This window comes from Canis lupus, chromosome 27 (assembly GCF_011100685.1).
Source record: "Canis lupus familiaris isolate Mischka breed German Shepherd chromosome 27, alternate assembly UU_Cfam_GSD_1.0, whole genome shotgun sequence".
Classification (NCBI taxonomy): domain Eukaryota; kingdom Metazoa; phylum Chordata; class Mammalia; order Carnivora; family Canidae; genus Canis; species Canis lupus.
The window spans coordinates 5,576,891-5,596,933 of record NC_049248.1 but is presented as its reverse complement, the minus strand read 5'-3'; the positions used below and the strand labels follow the sequence as shown (position 1 = coordinate 5,596,933).

The 20,043-nt window shown below is 44.9% G+C and overlaps 1 protein-coding gene across 1 annotated transcript; it reads left to right on the top strand.

Moving 5' to 3' along the window:
- The first annotated feature begins 5,856 nt into the window (after positions 1 to 5,856).
- FGF23 (fibroblast growth factor 23) lies at positions 5,857 to 15,955 on the top strand. Its single transcript, XM_038576111.1, is given in 4 exon segments — positions 5,857 to 6,333; positions 12,183 to 12,286; positions 13,534 to 13,887; positions 13,889 to 15,955. Coding segments are annotated over 4 exon segments (939 nt in total). The 5' UTR covers positions 5,857 to 5,936; the 3' UTR covers positions 13,973 to 15,955.
- Positions 15,956 to 20,043: the final 4,088 nt, after the last annotated feature.

Below are 20,043 nucleotides of genomic sequence, written 5' to 3'. Positions count from 1 at the left end.
TTTTTAGAGCAGTTATAAGTTAACAAAAAATATGAAGCATAAAGTACAGAGGGTTCCCATATACTGTCCTCTCCTCTCCCTCTTCCTGCACACAATTTCTCCTATCATCAGCATCTGGCAGTAGGGTGGTACGTTTGTTATGATTATTGAACCAATATTGGCACGTGATTATAAACCAAAGTCCATAGTTTACATTAGGGTTCGCACTCTTTGTGTTGTGCATTTTGTGGATTTTGATGAATGCATCATGTCATATACCCACCATTACAGTATCATACAGAGTAGTTTCACTGCCCTAAAGATGCCCTGAGCTCCAGTTCTTTTCTTTGTGTGCCCTCCTGGTGCACAGCTCCCCTCACTGTGCAATGGCTCATGCAGAGTTCACGTGACTCCCACCCACAATGACAGCACGGAGGGCCCCAGTTGCAGGGAGTCAGCTCTGGGCTCTTCCAGCACATAGAGCCCCATTCACCATGGGAAGCCTTTGCTCTTGAGGGATGCTACTGGTGGTAATAATCTTCAGGTTTTCTTGCTTCTTCTCATCCCCAGTGTACCTTCTGTCACTGTCTATGAGATCTTTCTTCCAATTTGGGAAAGGCTACCATGATTTTTTTTTAAAAGCTGGAAAGTTTGTTTTGGGGGTGCTGAAACAACTCATTTGGAGGAGAGGAGGGAAGCGGGGGAAGATTGATCCCATGGGACATACCAGTTTTAGACTAAGAGGTGGTGAAGTTCCTGCAGTGACCTGCTGGCCTACCTCACTGAACTGTTTTGAGCATCAAATGAGATACAAGATATGAATGTGCAGGTTACAGGTTGTGAAGTGCTGGACAAATGCAAACTATATTCTGTGATCCTACCATCTGTAGATGGAGCTTTTAGAGCGTTAAGAAGAAAGGAGTACAGTGAGCCACCCTGGGACCCAGCCTCTGTTTTTCCTTCACCTCGATCCCTCCAACATGTTTTCATCATTGCCTAATAACAGTCAAGATAATGTTATTTTCTGAAAATTTTTTGCCAAGTCTACCAATTGAGAGGGATATGACCTGGGGGAGACATTCCTCTTTAGTGCCTCATCAGAAGGTTGTGAGAAAAAGAATTTAGGAGATGAGAGATTAGACTGAACTTGGAGTATAGTCCCCAATCCATATTTAGAGCCTTGATCCTCTGGTTATAAATGTAAGGACTGGACCAGAAGGTCTGCACACAGTCCCTGGGGCAAGTCCTACTGGAACATGGGCTTCCAGAACAGGCTGGAGAAGAGTAGGTGTGCCCCCCACCTGCTTCTTCCCAGGCAGCTACCTGGGAACCAAGGACAGTGATACTCAAAATCACAAAGCACTGGCCTCCCCCCTGAGCCTCCTGCTCCCATCCATTATGAGTGTTTCACATTTGGCTCCTAAGGTCATAGTAGCTCCCAGATTCTCTGCTCAGAATTGTGCCAGCTGAGTCTCCTCTAGGTGCAAAGAGCAGGAATCAACTTATCCTGGACTCTCCTTTCACCCTCTGTAGGTTCTAAGGAGAGGCCACAGACACCAGGCTCTAGGAAAAGCCTACTCAGGGGCACAGTGTACCGATTTAGAGTTCGTTACTAAAATTCCCTAGCGACGTACACCTGGGTGGGTCAGCGGTTGAGTGTCTGCTTTCGGCTCAGGTCATGATCCCAGGATCCAAGATTAAGTCCTACATCAGGCTCCCTGTGAGAAGCCTGCTTCTCCCTCTGCCTGTGTCTCCGTCTTCTCTCTGTGTCTCTCAGAATAAATAAAATCTTTTTTAAAAAATAAAATAAAATAAAATTCCCTAGAGAGATCCATTTACATCTTACACTGTACAGTTAGGCTGGAAATCCTGAAAGGAAATGGAAAATTGAGCAGGCCACTGAAGGGGGCTTGGTCTCTGTGTACTAATTCCAGGATTAAAATCGGATTCAAAGAAATGCTTTGGATGCATCAAATGTATCCAGATTTAGTTCAGATTTGTGTCATTGTCTTTGGATTGCAATTTGGTTTCCAAAATCTTGACTCCTGAATCCTACTCTATCTATCCCCTTGAGTTCTGGAAACTGAATGGTATTTGCAGAGAACTTTGGTCCCTCCTCTCATCTCCTCTCACCATCCACTGAGCACTGGAAGAGATATGCATAGCTGGCTCTGCATGTGCATGTGTATCTTGCAACAGCTTTAAGGACCTTTGATACCCACACAGCAAAGCCACCAAAATTATCAATTAAGTCTGTACAACAATAAGGGCAAAGCATTATTCCCATAAGGAGTTTCCTTTAATTAAACAGAGACTGTGGTTACTCTTTCATTCCTTCCGTTTGATTGAGATTGAATCAGCTGGCATTCTTCTGTATCCTCAGTGTAATTTTGACACATTCTTCTAAAATAGGAGGCCTTGTCTCTTTCACTACTCATCCCCATCTCTCTCCAGAACCCCCTATGCACGTGCAAGTGAAGGGGCCCTCATTTGAATCATAGCTAATTGATCAACTGTGGATTGTGGTCTAGCTTGTCACAAACCTAATCTTTAAAATCACTCCAGTAGCTTCATGTTGCCAAGGAGTTCCCAACTAGCTCAATCTGCTACTGAGCAGACCTTTAAGCTCCACAGAAAATTAAAATAAAATAAATAAAATAAAATAAAATAAAATAAAATAAAATAAAAAGCTCCACAGAGAGGAATCACCAACTGATACCAAGCTGGGTACCTCTTAAAGTCCCCAGCAAACATGTTGGGTGGATGGATGCATGGGTGCATGGATGCATGGATGTCCATGCACTTGGTCAGACCCATCAAGACAGTATAGCTGGACAGCCTGTCTTTCATACATTTTTCCTGAGAAGTTTTAAAAGACCAGAATACTAGAATTTGGAAAGAGCCCCTGAGTTCATCTATTCCAATCCTTGGTCTGATACAGGAATCTTCTTTTCAACCTCTTATTTCTTGAAAAGTTCTTGAGGGTCATTAACATCATCATGGGTGTTAGGATCTCCCGGGTAGCTTTGGGGCACAGTACAAATAGTTGGGCTGCACATTCAGTAAGTCTAAGGTTAGTGCTAGGGTAGTTATGGTGATTCTAATGGGCAGCCAGGTTTGGAATCCAGTGGTAGGGTCATCAGCCGGGAGCCGGAAGTTCTGCCATCTGTGCATACTAATGAGAAAATCCCCTCCTCTACTCAAATTTTTCAATATCTCAGTAGAAAGAATTATTCTGAGATTCTTGTACTCTCCTTTGCTTTCACCAAGTGGAGAATGCTTCTCCTCCCTGCACTGCCTCCATTCCCCTCAGAAGTAAGCCTACTGTCCCAGGCTGTCCTCTGCCTTCAGATACAGTTGCTAGGTGTTCAGGGCTTCTTCTTGGAGGGAAGTCTGGAAATGGATTAAGTTGGCCCATCAAGTCTCATAACTAATAAGCTGAAGCAGCTAGGGAAGCCCCTTTGTAATCACCACAAGGACAAATGAATAACCATGTACTCTTCCTGAGATACCTGCACTGCCTTCCCACCATGCTCTGGCAGGTGCTAGGAAATGCCTTTCCCTGTCCCTCTTATAAGGCCCCTTCAAATCTCGCTTCCCTCAAAGCCCTCTTTGACCACAGCATCTGCCCACTGTGCTCTCATCCTCTTCTGAATTCCATTAGCATTTCTTATTTTAAAATATTTTATTTATATATTTGAGAGAGGACATGAGCAGAGGGATGAGCAGAGGGAGAGAGAGAGAAACAGATTCCCCACTGAGCAGGGAGCCTGAAGTGGGGCTCAATCTCAGAACCCAGAGATCATGACCTGAGTCAAAGGCAGAAGCTTAGCCAACTGAGCCACTCAGGCCCCCTGCTGTTAGCATTACTTGCATATTCTAGGAATTTAGCTCTTCTCACACAATGCTTTGTATTTAACAAGGTTTTCCTCTGCCCAATTATAGTATAAGCCCTTCAAGGATGTTTGTTTTGCTTTTTATTCCTGGAACTCCCCCTCCCTTCTCTCTTGCGCAGAGAAGTTTCTTGATACCTGCTGGTTGTTTCACAGGTACTTCCCACTTGTACCTTTTGCAACCAGAAAAGGAAACGTGGTTAACAACTGGCAAATCTTCCTGAATGATGTGTATTTCAACTCTGAATGCTCAGATATGGTAATGTGTTTATGAATCATTCTGTGATCATTATTAAAGAAGACTGTCTTGTATGTCCTTGATCATCTACTACCTAAACTGGGGAGACAGCACCTCATATTTTAGAGACACATCCTGGGTATAGGACTGTGTTTGCTAGAGAAACACCGGAGACTACTATGCCTCATTGCTACTTGCACTCTCTTACCAAGTTCCCGGCTCCCATCTCTTTTGCCCTAACATGTGGTGTGAGTTCTTAGGAGGTCTGGGGGTCAGATTGCCCAGATTTAAATCCAACATCAATCCACATATTGGCTGTACATCTTGGGACACTGTGCACATCAGTTTCCTCATCTGTGTAAAGGAGGTTGCAGCATCTCCTCAAAGGGTTATTATAACGATGAAGTGAGTTACTACAAGTAAAGCACTTAGGAAGCTCTCAGTAAGTGTCAGTTGTCACTGTGATTATGTGATTAGGAGAAACATCCTAGGGAACCAGAAGACCTTGTCCTAGCTCTCTCATTTAACTGCTTTGTGACTTTGGACATATGAACCCATGATTGCCATTTCTTCATATATAAAATAAAAATATTGATAATGCAATCTCACAGGGTTGCAGTGAGATTCAAAGGAGCTAATATATGTAAAAATTAGCATTATGAAATGCTTTATAAATTATAAAAACTTGCACAAATATAGAATCACTAACGGCATCTTTTGTCTGCATCTGTATGATTGTACATTCCATTACGTTTTTTGCAATGGTTACTTCTTGTTTCTCCTTTCTCCATTAGCTTGTGACGTCCTTGAAGCAGAGGTCACACCTCACTCTCTCTTCTATCAACCATGACGTCTAGCCTGATGCCTGCATGCACTCAGTAAATGGAAGATTGGAGGAGGAGCAGTCTCTTTGTGTGTATTTTTCTGGTATGCATTCCAGTTGTTTGCTTCCCCATTAGACTGCAGGTGCTGGCACTATCACCCCACATCAAATGTACTTTCCCAGAGGGCATACCTATGAGCAGGGTCTACAAGGAAGTGTCTAGTCCCAGGAGCCAGACACCCAGGAGACATGAGCTGTGGGGACACCCTGGCCTGCCACTCTGCCCCTGGGACCTTCCCAGGATCTGCTCCCCTGTGCTCAGCCACCAGCTTTCCCATCTTCACGAGGTCTCTGAATTAGTCTCCATACTGTTGGAGAGACCATAATACCAGTTATTTTGCCCTTAGGTAGTCCAAACTAGGAAAAATGAGAAATCAAACCTCAGAATTTCATAAAGCAGCAGGGACTTCAAGGCCTGGTTTTCTTTCTTCCTATTTTGAAATCTTCCCAGGGTAGCAACTCTGGCTTCTGTACCTCTGTTTCCAGCTCCCATATCTTCATGAGGAGGGATTTCCGAGGGTGCCCTCTGCCTGATGGTGTCCTGTACTTTTCCTGTACCTTCAAAACACCCACCTGGTACTGTGCACAGAGAAAGAACTGGATACACAGTTGCTGATTGGAATTAAAAGGACGGAGAAAACCAAAATGAGTAGACTCAAAGGGAGATTAATTGCACAGGAGTCTGTTGACTGCATGACTGAAGCTGGATTTTTTTTTTTTTTTTTTTTCAAAACTGCTGGCTGCCTTCACATTTCCTGGTGGAAGTGGGACAGGTCAACAGACAACCCAGAGTTGTAGATAACTTTTGCCCACACATTATTCACTTTTTGGAGCGCTGGCCTGAAATTGAGGGGTGTGTGTGTGTGTGTCTGGAACGACGTGCCTTCCGTGAGCCTAAGAGGGCTCTGCATTCTCTTCCAATGGGCTGGTTACAACACAGAGGATGTGGACAGTGGAGTTTTTCCTGTTTGATGTCACAGGGCCACCCTTTAAAAGTCTGAGGGAAAAAAGGAGGGAATCTAGCCTGGGACTTTCACGCAAGATACCCACAAAGAAGAGGAGAAAAAGGCCTGTGAGGCACAGCCGGGGAATCAAGGAGGCAGTGTCAGGTTTCAAACTCCAGCCAGCCATTCAGAGAGCTGTGATGTCTGGCACCCGCCTTGGATTCCTGGTCTCTGTCCTGTGCTGGGTAGTCAGAGCCTATTCCAACACCTCCCCGCTGCTCGGCTCCAGCTGGGGTAGCCTAACCCACCTGTATACGGCCACAGCCAGGAACAGCTACCACCTGCAGATCCACAAGGACGGCCATGTGGATGGCACACCTCATCAGACCATCTACAGTGAGTAGGGGCTTCATTCAGGCTGGGAAGGATGGAGACCTCCTCTGTCTACCCACCTCCAAGGGACCTGGGGAGGCTTTGGGCGAGACCAGAGGACTAATCTAGCCTCCTAGCTTCTTGTCCAGAAGCCATTATTTGTGTGTGTGTGTGTGTGTGTGTGTGTGTGTGCGTGTGTGCATGTGTGTTTAACCCAGGGAGAAGATTCTGCTACTTCCCTAATTAGCATTTACCTGTTTCTCCCAACAAAAATAATTTGTCTTAACTATAATCCCTCTTCCTACAATAGCAGCCCCTCTGACTTGTCCTATCCAGAGTCCAATAATGTGCAGAAACAAAGGCAAAAAAGTTGAGAGGGGGAAAAGCTAGATAGGTCATTGACACTGAGTTTGGCTCATAAACTTTGGAGACGGCTAACAGAGGAGGTTATAAAAAAGATTCCCATATCAGACCAAGGATTGGAATAGATGAACTCAGGGGCTCTTTCCAAATTCTAGTATTCTGGTCTTTAAAAACTTCTCAGGAAAAATGTATGAAAGACAGGCTGTCCAGCTATACTGTCTTGATGGGTCTGACCAAGTGCATGGACATCCATGCATCCATGCACCCATGCATCCATCCACCCAACATGTTTGCTGGGGACTTTAAGAGGTACCCAGCTTGGTATCAGTTGGTGATTCCTCTCTGTGGAGCTTTTTATTTTATTTTATTTTATTTTATTTATTTTATTTTATTTATTTTATTTTAATTTTCTGTGGAGCTTAAAGGTCTGCTCAGTAGCAGATTGAGCTAGTTGGGAACTCCTTGGCAACATGAAGCTACTGGAGTGATTTTAAAGATTAGGTTTGTGACAAGCTAGACCACAATCCACAGTTGATCAATTAGCTATGATTCAAATGAGGGCCTCTTCACTTGCACATGCATAGGGAGTTCTGGAGAGAGACGGGGATGAGTAGTGAAAGAGACAAGGCCTCCTATTTTAGAAGAATGTGTCAAAATTACACTGAGGATACAGAAGAATGCCAGCTGATTCAATCTCAATCAAACGAAAGGAATGAAAGAGTAACCACAGTCTCTGTTTAATTAAAGGAAACTCCTTATGGGAATAATGCTTTGCCCTTATTGTTGTACAGACTTAATTGATAATTTTGGTGGCTTTGCTGTGTGGGTATCAAAGGTCCTTAAAGCTGTTGCAAGATACACATGCACATGCAGAGCCAGCTATGCATATCTCTTCCAGTGCTCAGTAGGATGGTGAGAGGAGATGAGAGGAGGGACCAAAGTTCTCTGCAAATACCATTCAGTTTCCAGAATTCAAGGGGATAGACAGAGTAGGATTCAGGAGTCAAGATTTTGGAAACCAAATTGCAGTCCAATGACAATGACACAAATCTGAACTAAATCTGGATACGTTTGATGCATCCAAAGTGTTGCTCATTTTATTCAATGGATATTTAACAGTACCTTCCACCAAAAGGAACCCTCAAAGACATGTCCTCTGGAGCATGACATAAACAGTGTGAGCCAGCTGTGGTGAGTTGTGGGTGGTACAGCGTGTGGTGCTCTGCCTATGAAGCAGGCAGCCTGACTTGTAAAACTTTTCCCTCAAATATCTACTGGCATAAGGCTCAGAGAATACACTGATACAGTGATTAAAATGACTGAGAAGATGAAAAATGAGTTGAACTGATTTCAGATGTTTTTTGGTAGAAATGATTTTGTTTTGTTAGATGTAGACAGTAGCTAAGTATTGTGTCTTTAGAAATTAACACAAACCTGCGGAGGGGAGTTGGTCACAGTGGGGAGAGGGAGACTTACCTGTCCTTTTTTTTTTTTTTTTTTTTTTTTAGATTTTATTTATTTGAGAGAGACAGAGAAAGAGAACACAAGCAGGGGAGGGGAGCAGCAGAGGAACAGAGGGAGAGGAAGAAGCAGACTCCCCGCTGAGCAGGGAGCCCCTTGTGGGGCTCAATCTCAAGACCCTGAGATCATGACCTGAGCTAAAGGCAGATGCTTAACTGACTTCGCCACCCAGCTGCCTCTTATTTGACCTATTTTATATAACCCTTTATTCAATCAGTCATTTTGTGTATTGCTAATATAAAAGTATACACGAAGGTCAAAAGTCACTAAAAAAGGAAAGAGGAAACATTGAGGCATACAGATAAGCAGCACAAGGAATTCACAGACTGGTGAAAGATTTGCTTTTACACTAATGGAAGGTGTGTGCTTTTCCCCCTCCTAATTAATTAGACGTTTCCGATACAATCTGGTTCATCTGATCACTGCGCTTTAGTAAATTCTTGATTAATAATTGAATGCCCAAACCATCTATGGGTTGTCGGTTGTTGTGAAATTACTTGGTTATAAGATCCTATGACCTCCCTTGGGACTCATAGCACCGATGTCAGGGAGTCTCTCCGACATCTGTGTCTCCTGTCCTACTACGAAGAAGGCCACCCTCTCACCATCCCTGCTTCATAGAAACAGCAGGAGAGATGCTTATTACCTGTGGTTAATACCACTTCCAAGATCCTGATATTTTTCCTTCTTCCATTTTCCCCACTGGTGCTTTCTTTACTTGAAGCGGAATTAGGCTCTTTAATCTGGCAAAATATTCTCTTTCTTTTGGGGAGCTCAAAGCACTTTACATGTATCATCTCATTTATCATTTACTGTCATGAGAACAGAATGGAGGCAATAATTTTCTACTTTTTAAAAAGATTTATTTATTTGAGAGAGAGCGCGCGAGCATGGCGGGGGGAGGGGTAGAGGAAGAAGGAAAGGGAGAGAATCCTCAAGCAGCCTTCCCACTGAGGAGGAATCCCAGGACCCTGAGATCATGACCTGAGCCAAAATCAAGAGTTGGATGTTCAATGAACTGAGTCACCCAGATGCCCTGATAATTTTAATTGCTTATAAAATAAGTTTTATAGCAGAGTGGAGGCAGGTGGCAATAGTCAAATTGCTAGCATTTAGTGTTTTTATTGTGGATAAAAATATTAACTCATTGCACCCTTAAGATGACCAAATGTGATAAATGATTCCATTACATATGAAAAACAAAGGTTAAAGAACTACACTGGCTCAAGGTCACTGAGAGGACACCTTGACCCCAACCCCATGCTCCCTCCAGGATCACATGCCAGTCCATTGAAGCCACCTGCTGCAACAGATTGTAGCCCAGCAGCCAGTGTGTGCCTTCCTTCTGCCAGATTCCGCCCTAGAATCTATGCTACCTGTGAAAATATGCCTTCTGAACAAGCCAAGGGAAGGCGATCTGTCTCTGACATTTCCTGCACTTACTCTTGGCTCCTGTTGGTTGGATTCCAGTCTTTGTCCTTTGTAGCAGCTGTTCACTGTTCCCCTCCAGGCTGTTTTCTACTGGGCCCAGCCCAGGAGCCCAGGAGCACATGTAGCATGCACTCTGCCCATATGACCCCAAGCATGAGGCCCGCATGGCTCACAAAGTCTGGGCCTGTCATAAATGGCAGGCCAGCACACGCTACATAATGCCTTCCATTTGCTCAAAACATTTGAAGAAAGTCACTTTTCCAACCAAGATTGCATTTGAGTCTGACTGGAACCCTGTAAAGTTGGCAGCCCAGCTTCTATCATTCTCTTTACACAGCTGAGCAACCCGAGGCGAGAGCAATGACTTGCCCAAGGCTACAGAGTTAGTAATTGCATTAGTAATCAGAACGCAGGTCCCCTGGTTCCTGGGTCAGGGTCCCTTCTCTGACCTGCTCAGGGGCAGAGTGATTTGGAGTTCTCATGGGTTGCAACGCGTATCTTGGCATTTGAATTTGTCTCCTCAGGCTGGTGATGATTTTTTTTGGAGGCGAACTGCTGGACCATAGGAAGAGGATGTTAGAGTCACTGCCCCGAGTTTGAATCCTGCCTTAGTTCCCTTTGCACATAAATTGGGATGCTAATAATATTAACAAGATCACAGTTGTTTTGAAAATTTAAGATATGTAAAATACCTAAAGCACAACCACTCAAAAACAATGACTAAGTGTAATTTTATCCACAGTTAGACTGAAAATTCATCAGGACAAAACTTTTTTTTTGTACACATTCCTTTGTTTGTCTAAGGGCTTGTGATAGAATTAGCCATATATGTGAGACCCATAGGTAGACCTCATTACAGGGTAATTTAAATATCCCCTGTGCCTCCTATACCCCACCCCACTTCCAGAAGCTTTCCTTAAGGCTAGCTCTTAGTCAAACTTGGAACAAATGAATGTTTCTCCTTGGCCTTCTTGCTTTCTCTTCTTTCTGGCTTGCTCCCACCCTCATTCCCTCTGTCTCACATCATTCCAATTTCAGTCCCTATGAAGCTAGTGTCTAAGTATTGTCTGGTACTCTCCTCAGAGCCTACACAGGGTAAAAGGGGGAGACAGGTATAAGTCATCCCATGAGGCTCCCCCACTTCCTGGACACGGTGCTGGGCATTTACAACCTCTCCACACTACATTGCTAGAATAGAAATTTGAACACCTGCCGGGGCTGTGAGGCCAAAGGAGATACACATGGAAATTCTGGGGTAAGTGAATGCAAGTGATTCCAAAGACTTAAGGAAATGATTTTTAGGGCAGCCCCGGTGGCTCAGTGGCCCTACAGCCCGGGGCATGATCCTGGAGACCCGGGATCGAGTCCCACATCAGGCTCCCTGCATGGAGTCTGCTTCTCCCTCTGCCTGTGTCTCTGCCTCTCTCTCTCTCTCCTCTCTGTGTATTTAAATAAATAAATAAATAAATATGAAATTATTTTTAGCAGAAAATGTCAGGTGATTAAACAACATTTGGGGTGGAACTCTTGCTGAATGATACTCTTGCCACAAAACAGAAAGCTTTAGACTTTAGTCCTTGGTACAATGCATTGCAATTGTTAAAAGTGCTAGGTCCCCATGAAGGCAGGCAGTTATTAATTATTTCAAGTGTAGGTAGTATGTGTGGATTTTAGGCCCTTGTTGGAGACTGGTTGTTGAATGGGGACACTGAAAGACCATGAGGGACCACACTGGAGGGGACACCATCGAACAAGGAAAGGACAAAGAGCAGCAATGGAAGATCCAAGAAGAAATTCTGTGCATCCATGGTATCTATTCTACACAGAAAAATAAACCCTCTGCTCCTAAGCAGCTCACTCTAGAAGAGGCGCTAGATAATGTAAACTTAGTTAAGGCAAGGTGAATGAAATGCATGCTGTAATAAAGGTGAGAGCATTAGTTCTGATTATGGAGATTAGGAAAGTCTTCAAAGAAAGTGAGCGTAGCCTTGAAGGATGAGAGACTTCAATAAACAGAGAAGGGAGGGGAAGATCAATTGTAACATGGTTCTTGATACAAAATGGGTGTTGGGTGATGGATAACTGACTATTATACAGATATCCGAGTGGAGCATTAGGTTCTATATATGCAAGCCGGACCCTCGAAAGACATCTCTTGGTGTAGATTTGAAAACTACAAAAGCCGAGGGGGCTTGGGAGAACGTGATGATCAACCGCAAACATTAGGAGGTATTAGCTAGGCAACGGTGGAAGTAAAGACAGTGCAGGCTGAGAGAGGAACATGTGTCCAGCACAGGAGAAAGAATGCTGGGAGTTCAGAGTGCTTCATACAAACAAGAGGAGGAAGTAGGAGGCAAATGGAGGATGGAGGAGAGTGGGAGTGGGAGTTTAGAGGGCACAATCAGAAGAAAGGAAGCTGAACAAGTAAGTACAAGGGAGGGTGAAGCGAAATCATCACTGCCTTTAAAATCAATCAGGGGAGGTGAATTTTCAGGAAGTGCTCAAAGATAGGACTTGGATGTGCAACCAGTTTTTGACCTGGAAGATTTTCTCCATAGGTGCCTTGATGATCCGGTCAGAGGATGCCGGCTTTGTGGTGATAACAGGTGTGATGAGTAGGAGGTACCTCTGTATGGACTTCAGAGGCAACATCTTTGGATCAGTGAGTTTCTTTTTTGTGCTGGTCACCATTTAAAGATAATTCATTTCTTTGCCAGAACATGAAATTATACAAAGGTTCCATTGGCAGTGCTTGGTGATGCTTTCACTGAGTGATTTAGTTAATCTAAGTAATAGATGCTCAGGTTTATACAGCTGGGGTCTGAACCCAAGTAGTCTGGTTCTGGAGCCTGGGCTCTTCACCTCTAGTCTGACTGCCTATGGGAACCCATTTGTGTATCTACACAGCACCTTGTATGTAGGTCCCCTAGGGAGAAGCCATCGGTCGGTGTCTTCCTGATTCTTTTACTAGACCTTCTTGACCTTGTGCTGGTCCCCTCACTTCTCTCCACTTTGGTCTCCCCACCTGGAAAAAGTAACGTGGGATCTCCCTCCAGTTAAAGATCTCTCCTGAATGATCTCTGTCCCCAACTGTGGTCGCTGGTCATTCAGGCTGGTGAGCAAAGGATTTCCCAAACGACAGGTTGCAGGCATATTCTAAAGAATTTTGAGATCATGCAGTAGTGGGACTGCTCATCTCAGGAGCCTCTCACCACCAGACAGACCAAGAATACCATGACAGCAATGACTTCCTTTTTGGCTTGCTGTTGTGTCCCAGCACCTAGGACAGTATCTGGCCTCGAGTAGACAACCCTCTGTGGAACAAATATAGGCATTACACTAAAGTATCTGTGGACCACATTTAGGCAGATAGATAGTCCTCATCTGTAAAGCACTCCGGGAAGTTTGAGGTTTTGAAGGAAACAACACGTGAAGGTCCTAGCAGGTGTTCAATAAAACCCAGTACTAGTTAGTGGCAGGGTGAGGGCTCACACCGAGTTCCCCGCCCTAAATCCCAAAGGATATGGTCTCTGATCTGAGTACCCTCAAGCCCCATCCCTCCTCCTTTCTCCAGGTAAGGTCCACCCAAGCCAACCTTCAGCCAAGGGAGGGGGCAAAGGCAGTGAATGAAGTCATGAGCCCCCCCCCTCCAGAAGCTGGACCCAGAGGCAGCCTGGCGGGGCCGCCCAAGGGCAGGGCGGCGGGGTCTCGGGCCGGGCCGGGCCGGGGTCGGGGTGCGATGGGGGCAGGAGGGCGAGGGCGCGGGTCAGGTCACTGCCCCCAGGAGGGCGCGAGGGGCAGAGGCGGCCTCCCGTGGAGTCCGGGGGCGCAGCCGGGCCAGCCCCCCCCCCGCCCCGCCCGGGGTTCGGGGCCCGGGGCCGCCGGCCCACGCTGCGCTCCCCCTTTCAGCACCTCTTCAGCCCGGAGAGCTGCCGGTTCCGACAGCGGACGCTGGAGAACGGCTACGACGTGTACCACTCCCCGCAGCACCGCTTCCTCGTCAGCCTGGGCCAGGCCAAGAGGGCCTTCCTGCCCGGCACCAACCCGCCGCCCTACTCGCAGTTCCTGTCCCGGAGGAACGAGATCCCCCTCGTGCACTTCCACACGCCCAGGCCGCGGCGGCACACGCGCAGCGCCGAGGCCCCGGAGCGCGACCCGCTGAACGTGCTGAAGCCCAGGCCGCGCTTGGCCCCCGCCCCGGCCTCCTGCTCGCAGGAGCTCCCGAGCGCCGAGGACCCCGGCGCGCCGGCCAGCGACCCGCTCGGGGGTGCTCAGGGGCCACAGGGCCAACGCGCGCGCCGGCGGGGTGGGCGTGGACAGGTGCCGCGCCTTCCCCACGCCCATCTAGGGAAAGCCCAAGGGGATCCTGTCTGAGCACCTCTCGGAAAAGGGCCTGCCTTCCCGGGCCCTGCGCCCTCTGCAGTCCCGGGAAGGGAAGGCGGGCGCTTGGGCAAGGGGCGGCTTCTCTCCCCATCGCCCGCCAGGAGGTCCCCTGAGAATGTACCTTCGAGGCTCCAGCAGTGGCCATTTCGGAGCTTTCCCCACCCCACCTGTGCCACTCTTCCGAATCGCGAGGCCCAGAACGACACACTAGCAGTTTCGCCCTCGTTGGAGACGGGGACTCCCACTGCCACCGCCACCTTCCCCCTAACCCCGGGGAAGTGCCTCTTCCTTCCCTAGGCCTCTCCTCATCAGCCCTAGTATTAAAAACCAAGCAACGGCTTAGCGAGTCCACCATTTCCAAGGTGAAAGGAAGAGCAAATACCAGTAGCTTCTCCACTGCCCCTCACATCTGTGTTACCTGCCTGGACCCTGTTGGCATTCGAGTTTGCAAACCTCGACTTAGGGCATTAATAGCTGAATTGGGCAAACTGATAAAAACCCCAATCTCAAGGCTTTGCTCTTCCCTGAGCATCTGGAGCAGAGCTGTCCAAAAGATTGGTAGTAAGCTGGTCAAAATGAACTAGAATGCTCCGACAAGGGAGGCAAGAAGTCAAGCTAGAAAATTCAACCTCCGGACAGGGTGGGCACTGCTTGCCATGCTCTCTCCTCTTCTATGCAGCCAGAGCAGCAGGAGGGCTGAGAATGACCCTGCCTGTTTCCAAGCAGTCCAGGATATAACCCTGTCTATGGGCCCCCGACTTTGGCTTTAGTGAATTTGGCCTGAGGAAGAGCTTTGGCAGAGGCTCATGAAACACCCCCCCCCCCACCAGGAAATGTAAATAAATATTTAAAATGGAAATAAATTCAAACTCCCCTTGGAGGCATTTGATGAAGCCTACTTCCAGCCTAAGTAGTACTGTATTTGGGATGAATTCCAAAATTGTTACAGGAAGGGAGTCTTGAACCAACCGGGCTGCTCTGGGTTCCGTTTTCCGTGGACTGGCAGATTGTGTCCTTCAATCTAAGTGAGGTGGCATCACGGACTCAGGGGGAAAGCAGCCCAATCCCCAGGGGGCCAAAGTGTAAGAGTTACACGAAGACAGCACTGCCAGCTGTTCACCATGTTCTCCTCCCTGCTCTGCAGCACTGGCTACAGAGGTGGCTAAACACGCCTGGGCTGACATGTTTGGGTCTCTGTCCACTTGCAAATTCTGGGGGCCTTACACGAAGACAGCTTTCAGTCCCAGGAAAACCAAACCTCACTTACCAACATGACAGGTGGGCCTGATGCTCAGCCTCCCCCTCCCTAGCCTTCCCACCTGACTTGGAGTCTTTCTATAAGGGAGTCCCCTGTTCCTACCTCTATTGAGATGGCCACCTACAGAGCAAAATGCTAATGAGCAAAGTAGATTTAAATAACAGCTTCTTCAAAGTCCACTTGTTTTTTTCCCACTGCTGTCAGGCACCCAGCCTTAGAAACGGGTCCATGTTTACTTACGGAACATTGGACAGCTGTCTTCACCTGATGGTTTTAAGCTGAACTTGCAGGACTGGTTCCTATTTGGGAACACTAAAACTATGTATACTACTATATAGCAGTGCATGGCAAGTATTTTCTCGGTAGTTTTCACTTCCCGTTGAAGATATTATACTGTTTAAAAGCTACTGGAAGCTCCCCCATACTGATAACTAGATGTAACATCCCAAAAGGACTTTGGTAGAAAACTGGTTGTAATCTTACAAACCCAATGCCATTTGTTAGGGGTTCTTCCTTTGGCAGAGCCAAGGTAGTTCCCACAATTTCCTACGGTCCTTAGCATGTGGCAATATTTATTTATTTATTTGGAAAATCTGCCTATCGCTCAATATTTATAGATATTTATAAAAGTGTAACCCCATGTGTTTTCTTTCTTCTGTTTAAAAGAAAAATAAAGTTATCTCAGCTTCTCTTAGCTGTTCCTTTCTGTATTACTACATGAAAACATGTCAGAATGTGATCATGAAAGGGGTTATGGGAGGGCAGCATTGTGAAAATCCAGACAGCAATATTGCTCTGAAAAAGAGTATCAGAATTTTAAATTATTCTTTCTTTGCCATTCATAAATGGACTCAGCAATTTTTTTTTAAAGATTTTATTTTTTCATAGAGACAGAGAGAGAGAGAGAGAGACACGATAAGCAGGCATCATACAGAGAGCCTGACGTGGGACTCGATCCAGGGTCTCCAGGATCACGCCCTGCAGGCGGCACTAAACCACTAAATCACTGAGCCACCAGGGCTGCCCATGGACTCAGCAATTTTGGTTAATTCAGACAAAATTACTGAAAACAAGGAGAATTTTTTTTTAAATCAATGTTGAATTTCTGATCATTCCAGCTCAAAAGTGTTTTAAGGAGAGAATTTCATATTTAGAAAATATCCACAGATGTAACCACATTGGTATCCCAGTGAACCAGATACTATGTACTTGCCCTAAACACAGTGTTACTGCCCTGTGAGCCTTTATAAAAGCAGGACACCAATATAATGGACCTCTGTCTTCTCTTTGAGGCTGATGCCCCCAGAATTCCTCCTTTAATCTCTACCTGACCAACTACCAAAACACAGGAAGCAAAGATGTCCATGACACATTTACATCACCATTACACCCAAATACACAAATATTCAAATTTACATCAGCTCAAGACTACAGTTAGTTTTCCACAGCCTGACTTTAGCCTCTTTATGTAACAAATGTTAAAGAACTTAGTGCAGCGTTCACTGCACTAAGTGAACTGGTGTTCAGTGCACTATTTTGACTGGTGTTCCAATGACCTCCTGACAAGCCAGACTGTCTTGATTACGTCCAAGAGTCTGAGTACCAAAGTTTCCTGTAGGACAGAGAAGAGTGAGGGACAGGAATCTGGATAGATACAGGACTAGAGGTCAATTTTTTTTTTCTTAATCACATAAAACAGACTTATCAAAGGCAGATTACTGTTTTAAAAGTTCTCTTTTTGTTTTATAACATTGCCTCTGCTTATAAAGTTCATTCTTCCACAGTATTTCTGAAATAAAAAACAAGGGTAAGTGATTCTGTTTTATTTCTGGCCCAAAGGACTTTAAAATCTGATAATCCACAGGAATGGAACAGTACCAAAATAACCATCTTGGAATAAATAGGCCTTCATTCCATTATAGAAGGAAAATTAAACACTGCAGAGAAAAGATGTCCTATAGACATTGCCCCTCCACAGGCTTGGAAGAGTTCTCTGTCTGTGAAAGTTCTCCCTAAGGGAAGGAAAAGTTAAAGCCTTTAACACAACACAGTTAGTGGGGTGGGGATGGGAGAAGGTAAGTGAAGAAAAGTATGTACATACCACTTTTATGACAAATTATGTAATCTGGCTGCTAGAAGCTTCAGAGATCTAATCATAGGCAGGATGCCTGGTATTTAAAGCCCAATCTTTATCTTGTCCGTAGAATTATAAATCCTTGCAGGATGGAAATAGCATCACACCCCTTGCACATATTTGTATAGATACTTGCTGTTTATATAGAACATGTATACATCTTAACTAACTTAATGCCTAACATAGCTTCTACTTCTAGCCGTGACAGAGGAACTGGTACCTCAGGTGGGCTGTCCTGCCCAAACAACTAGATAAAATAAAATAGGAGGCAATTATTTTCAGACATGGAGTAGTCCAAGACCACGATCTTTGGGAGAAAGGAAACAAGTCCCCATGATCATCTCTCCTTTCTATCCTCAGAACACGTGACAGGGAGATGGAACTCAGGTAGGTATGGCACCTGCACTGATCTGGGAAAGCAGCTGGACTCTTGGGGGGGGGGGGTGTAGCTGAAAGGAGAGCTAGGCAAAGGGGAGGTATGCCAAGTCCGCATGAACATTCACTACAGGTCTTTGGCCAAGGGCTGGGCTGCACACGCACAGGGAAAACTTCAGCAAGACCCTACAAAGACCATCTGCTACGGAAGTGGAAGACAAGCAGCCAGCAATACCAGAAGCCATAAAATGCTGAGAAATATCAGAGGTCCAACGGGGCAAGCATAAAGGGGCTCACTGAACACATCAGTTCTGAGACATACAGAGGCCCCATCTTAGGAGTGGGCCCCAGAGAAAAAGATATACCCGAAAACTAAATTTAAGACTGAATTAGACCTGCTGTAACAGAGAATCACACACCATGCCTGACAAGGCGACAATGCTCTGCCACTAACTTAACTGGCTTTCAGAACAAACTAGATTCCATTTAAAGGAAGAGGACTTAAACCAGATTCCATACATGGTATCATCCATACTCTGTGAGAAATGAGGGAAAACAGACCAGAGTCGAGAGAAAAATGCAATCCCTAGAAATCACTCCAGATGTTGGAATTAGCAGGGAGGAACTTTACAGCAGCTATTATAAATATGTGTAAAGGTTTTAAAGGAAAGTACGACAACAAAGAATAAATCAGAAATCTCAGGAGATTTTTTTTAAAATCTAGACTTGAAAAAGAATAACTGAAAAGAAAAATTTATTAAATGGGCTTAATAGTAGATTGGAGGTGAAAGAATAAATACCCATTTAACATAAAAAATTAATATAAATGATCTAATCTGAACAACAGGGAAAAACATGTTTTAAAAAATGACCAGTCTCTCTTAATCATAGGAAACAAGGGTTCTATGTTTCCTTACAGGGTTGCTGGAGGGGAGGTGGGTGGCGGAAGGGGTAACTGGGTGATGGGCATTAAGGAGGGCATTGGTGTGATGAGCACTGGGTGTTACGTAAGACTGATGAATCACAGACCTCTACCTCTGAAACTAATAATACACTATATGTTAATTAATTGAACTTAATTTTTAAAAATAGGGGAGGGAGAAAAAAATTAAAAATTTAAAATGACCAGAGTCTCAGTGATCTATGGGATAGTATCAAACTGCCCCAGATATGTATAAATGGAATCCTAGAATAGTAGCAGAAAAAGCTGAAGAATAAGAAATATTTGAAGATGCAATGGTTGAGATTTTCTCCAGACTCATGAAAAACTAATGTACTGATACAAGAAGCTTAGCAAAACTCAAGCAAGATAAACACAAAGAAAATCACACTTAGGTATATCACAGCCAAACTGCTGAAAAACAAAACGAAAATCTTGAAAGCTGGGGTAGAAATATGACCTTATATATAGGTAGACAGCTAGAAGTATTTATGTACAGGAATATATACACGTATATATGGTATACTTCTTTTCCTTAGTTTATGACTTAAAGCAAAAATTACAATGTACTGTGGGGTTTATAATATAGTAAGGTGAAATATATAGGCAAAATTATCACACTGAATGGGAAGGGTAAATAAAATGGTTGCAAGACGATAACACTATATGTAAAAATCATACAATATGACCTCTGAGTGGTAAATTGAGAATATTGCACACTGGGCAGCCCTGGTGGCACAGCGGTTTAGCGCCGCCTGCAGCCCAGGGAGTGATCCTGGAGACCCTGGATCAAGTCCCACGTCAGGCTCTCTGCATGGTGCCTGTTTCTCCCTCTGCCTGTGTCTCTGCCTCCCTCTCTCTCTGTGTGTCTCTATGAATAAATAGTCTTAAAAAAAATGCACATCGTAATTCCTAGAGTAACCACAATAATAACAGCAGCAGCAGCAATAATAATGCAAATACTGGCAAAAAGCCAACAGAAATATTAAAAGTGATTACTTAAAAAGAATACTCAAGACAGAAAAGGAAAAACAGAAAAAAATCAGATGGGACCAATAGAAAAATGACAGACTAAATCCAATCATATTAATAATTATATCATATATAAATGAAACACTACAACCAAAGGCAGGTGTGGTTAGACAGGATTAAACAAAAATATCCAACCATATGTTGTCTATAAAAGATGCACTTGTAAGAAATGGATGGAAAGGTACTGTATGAGTTTGCTAGGGCTGACATAACAAAATACCACAGATTAGGGTGGTTTAAACAAAAGAAATTTATTTTCTCAGAGTTCTGGAGACCAGAAGTCCAAAACCCAGATGC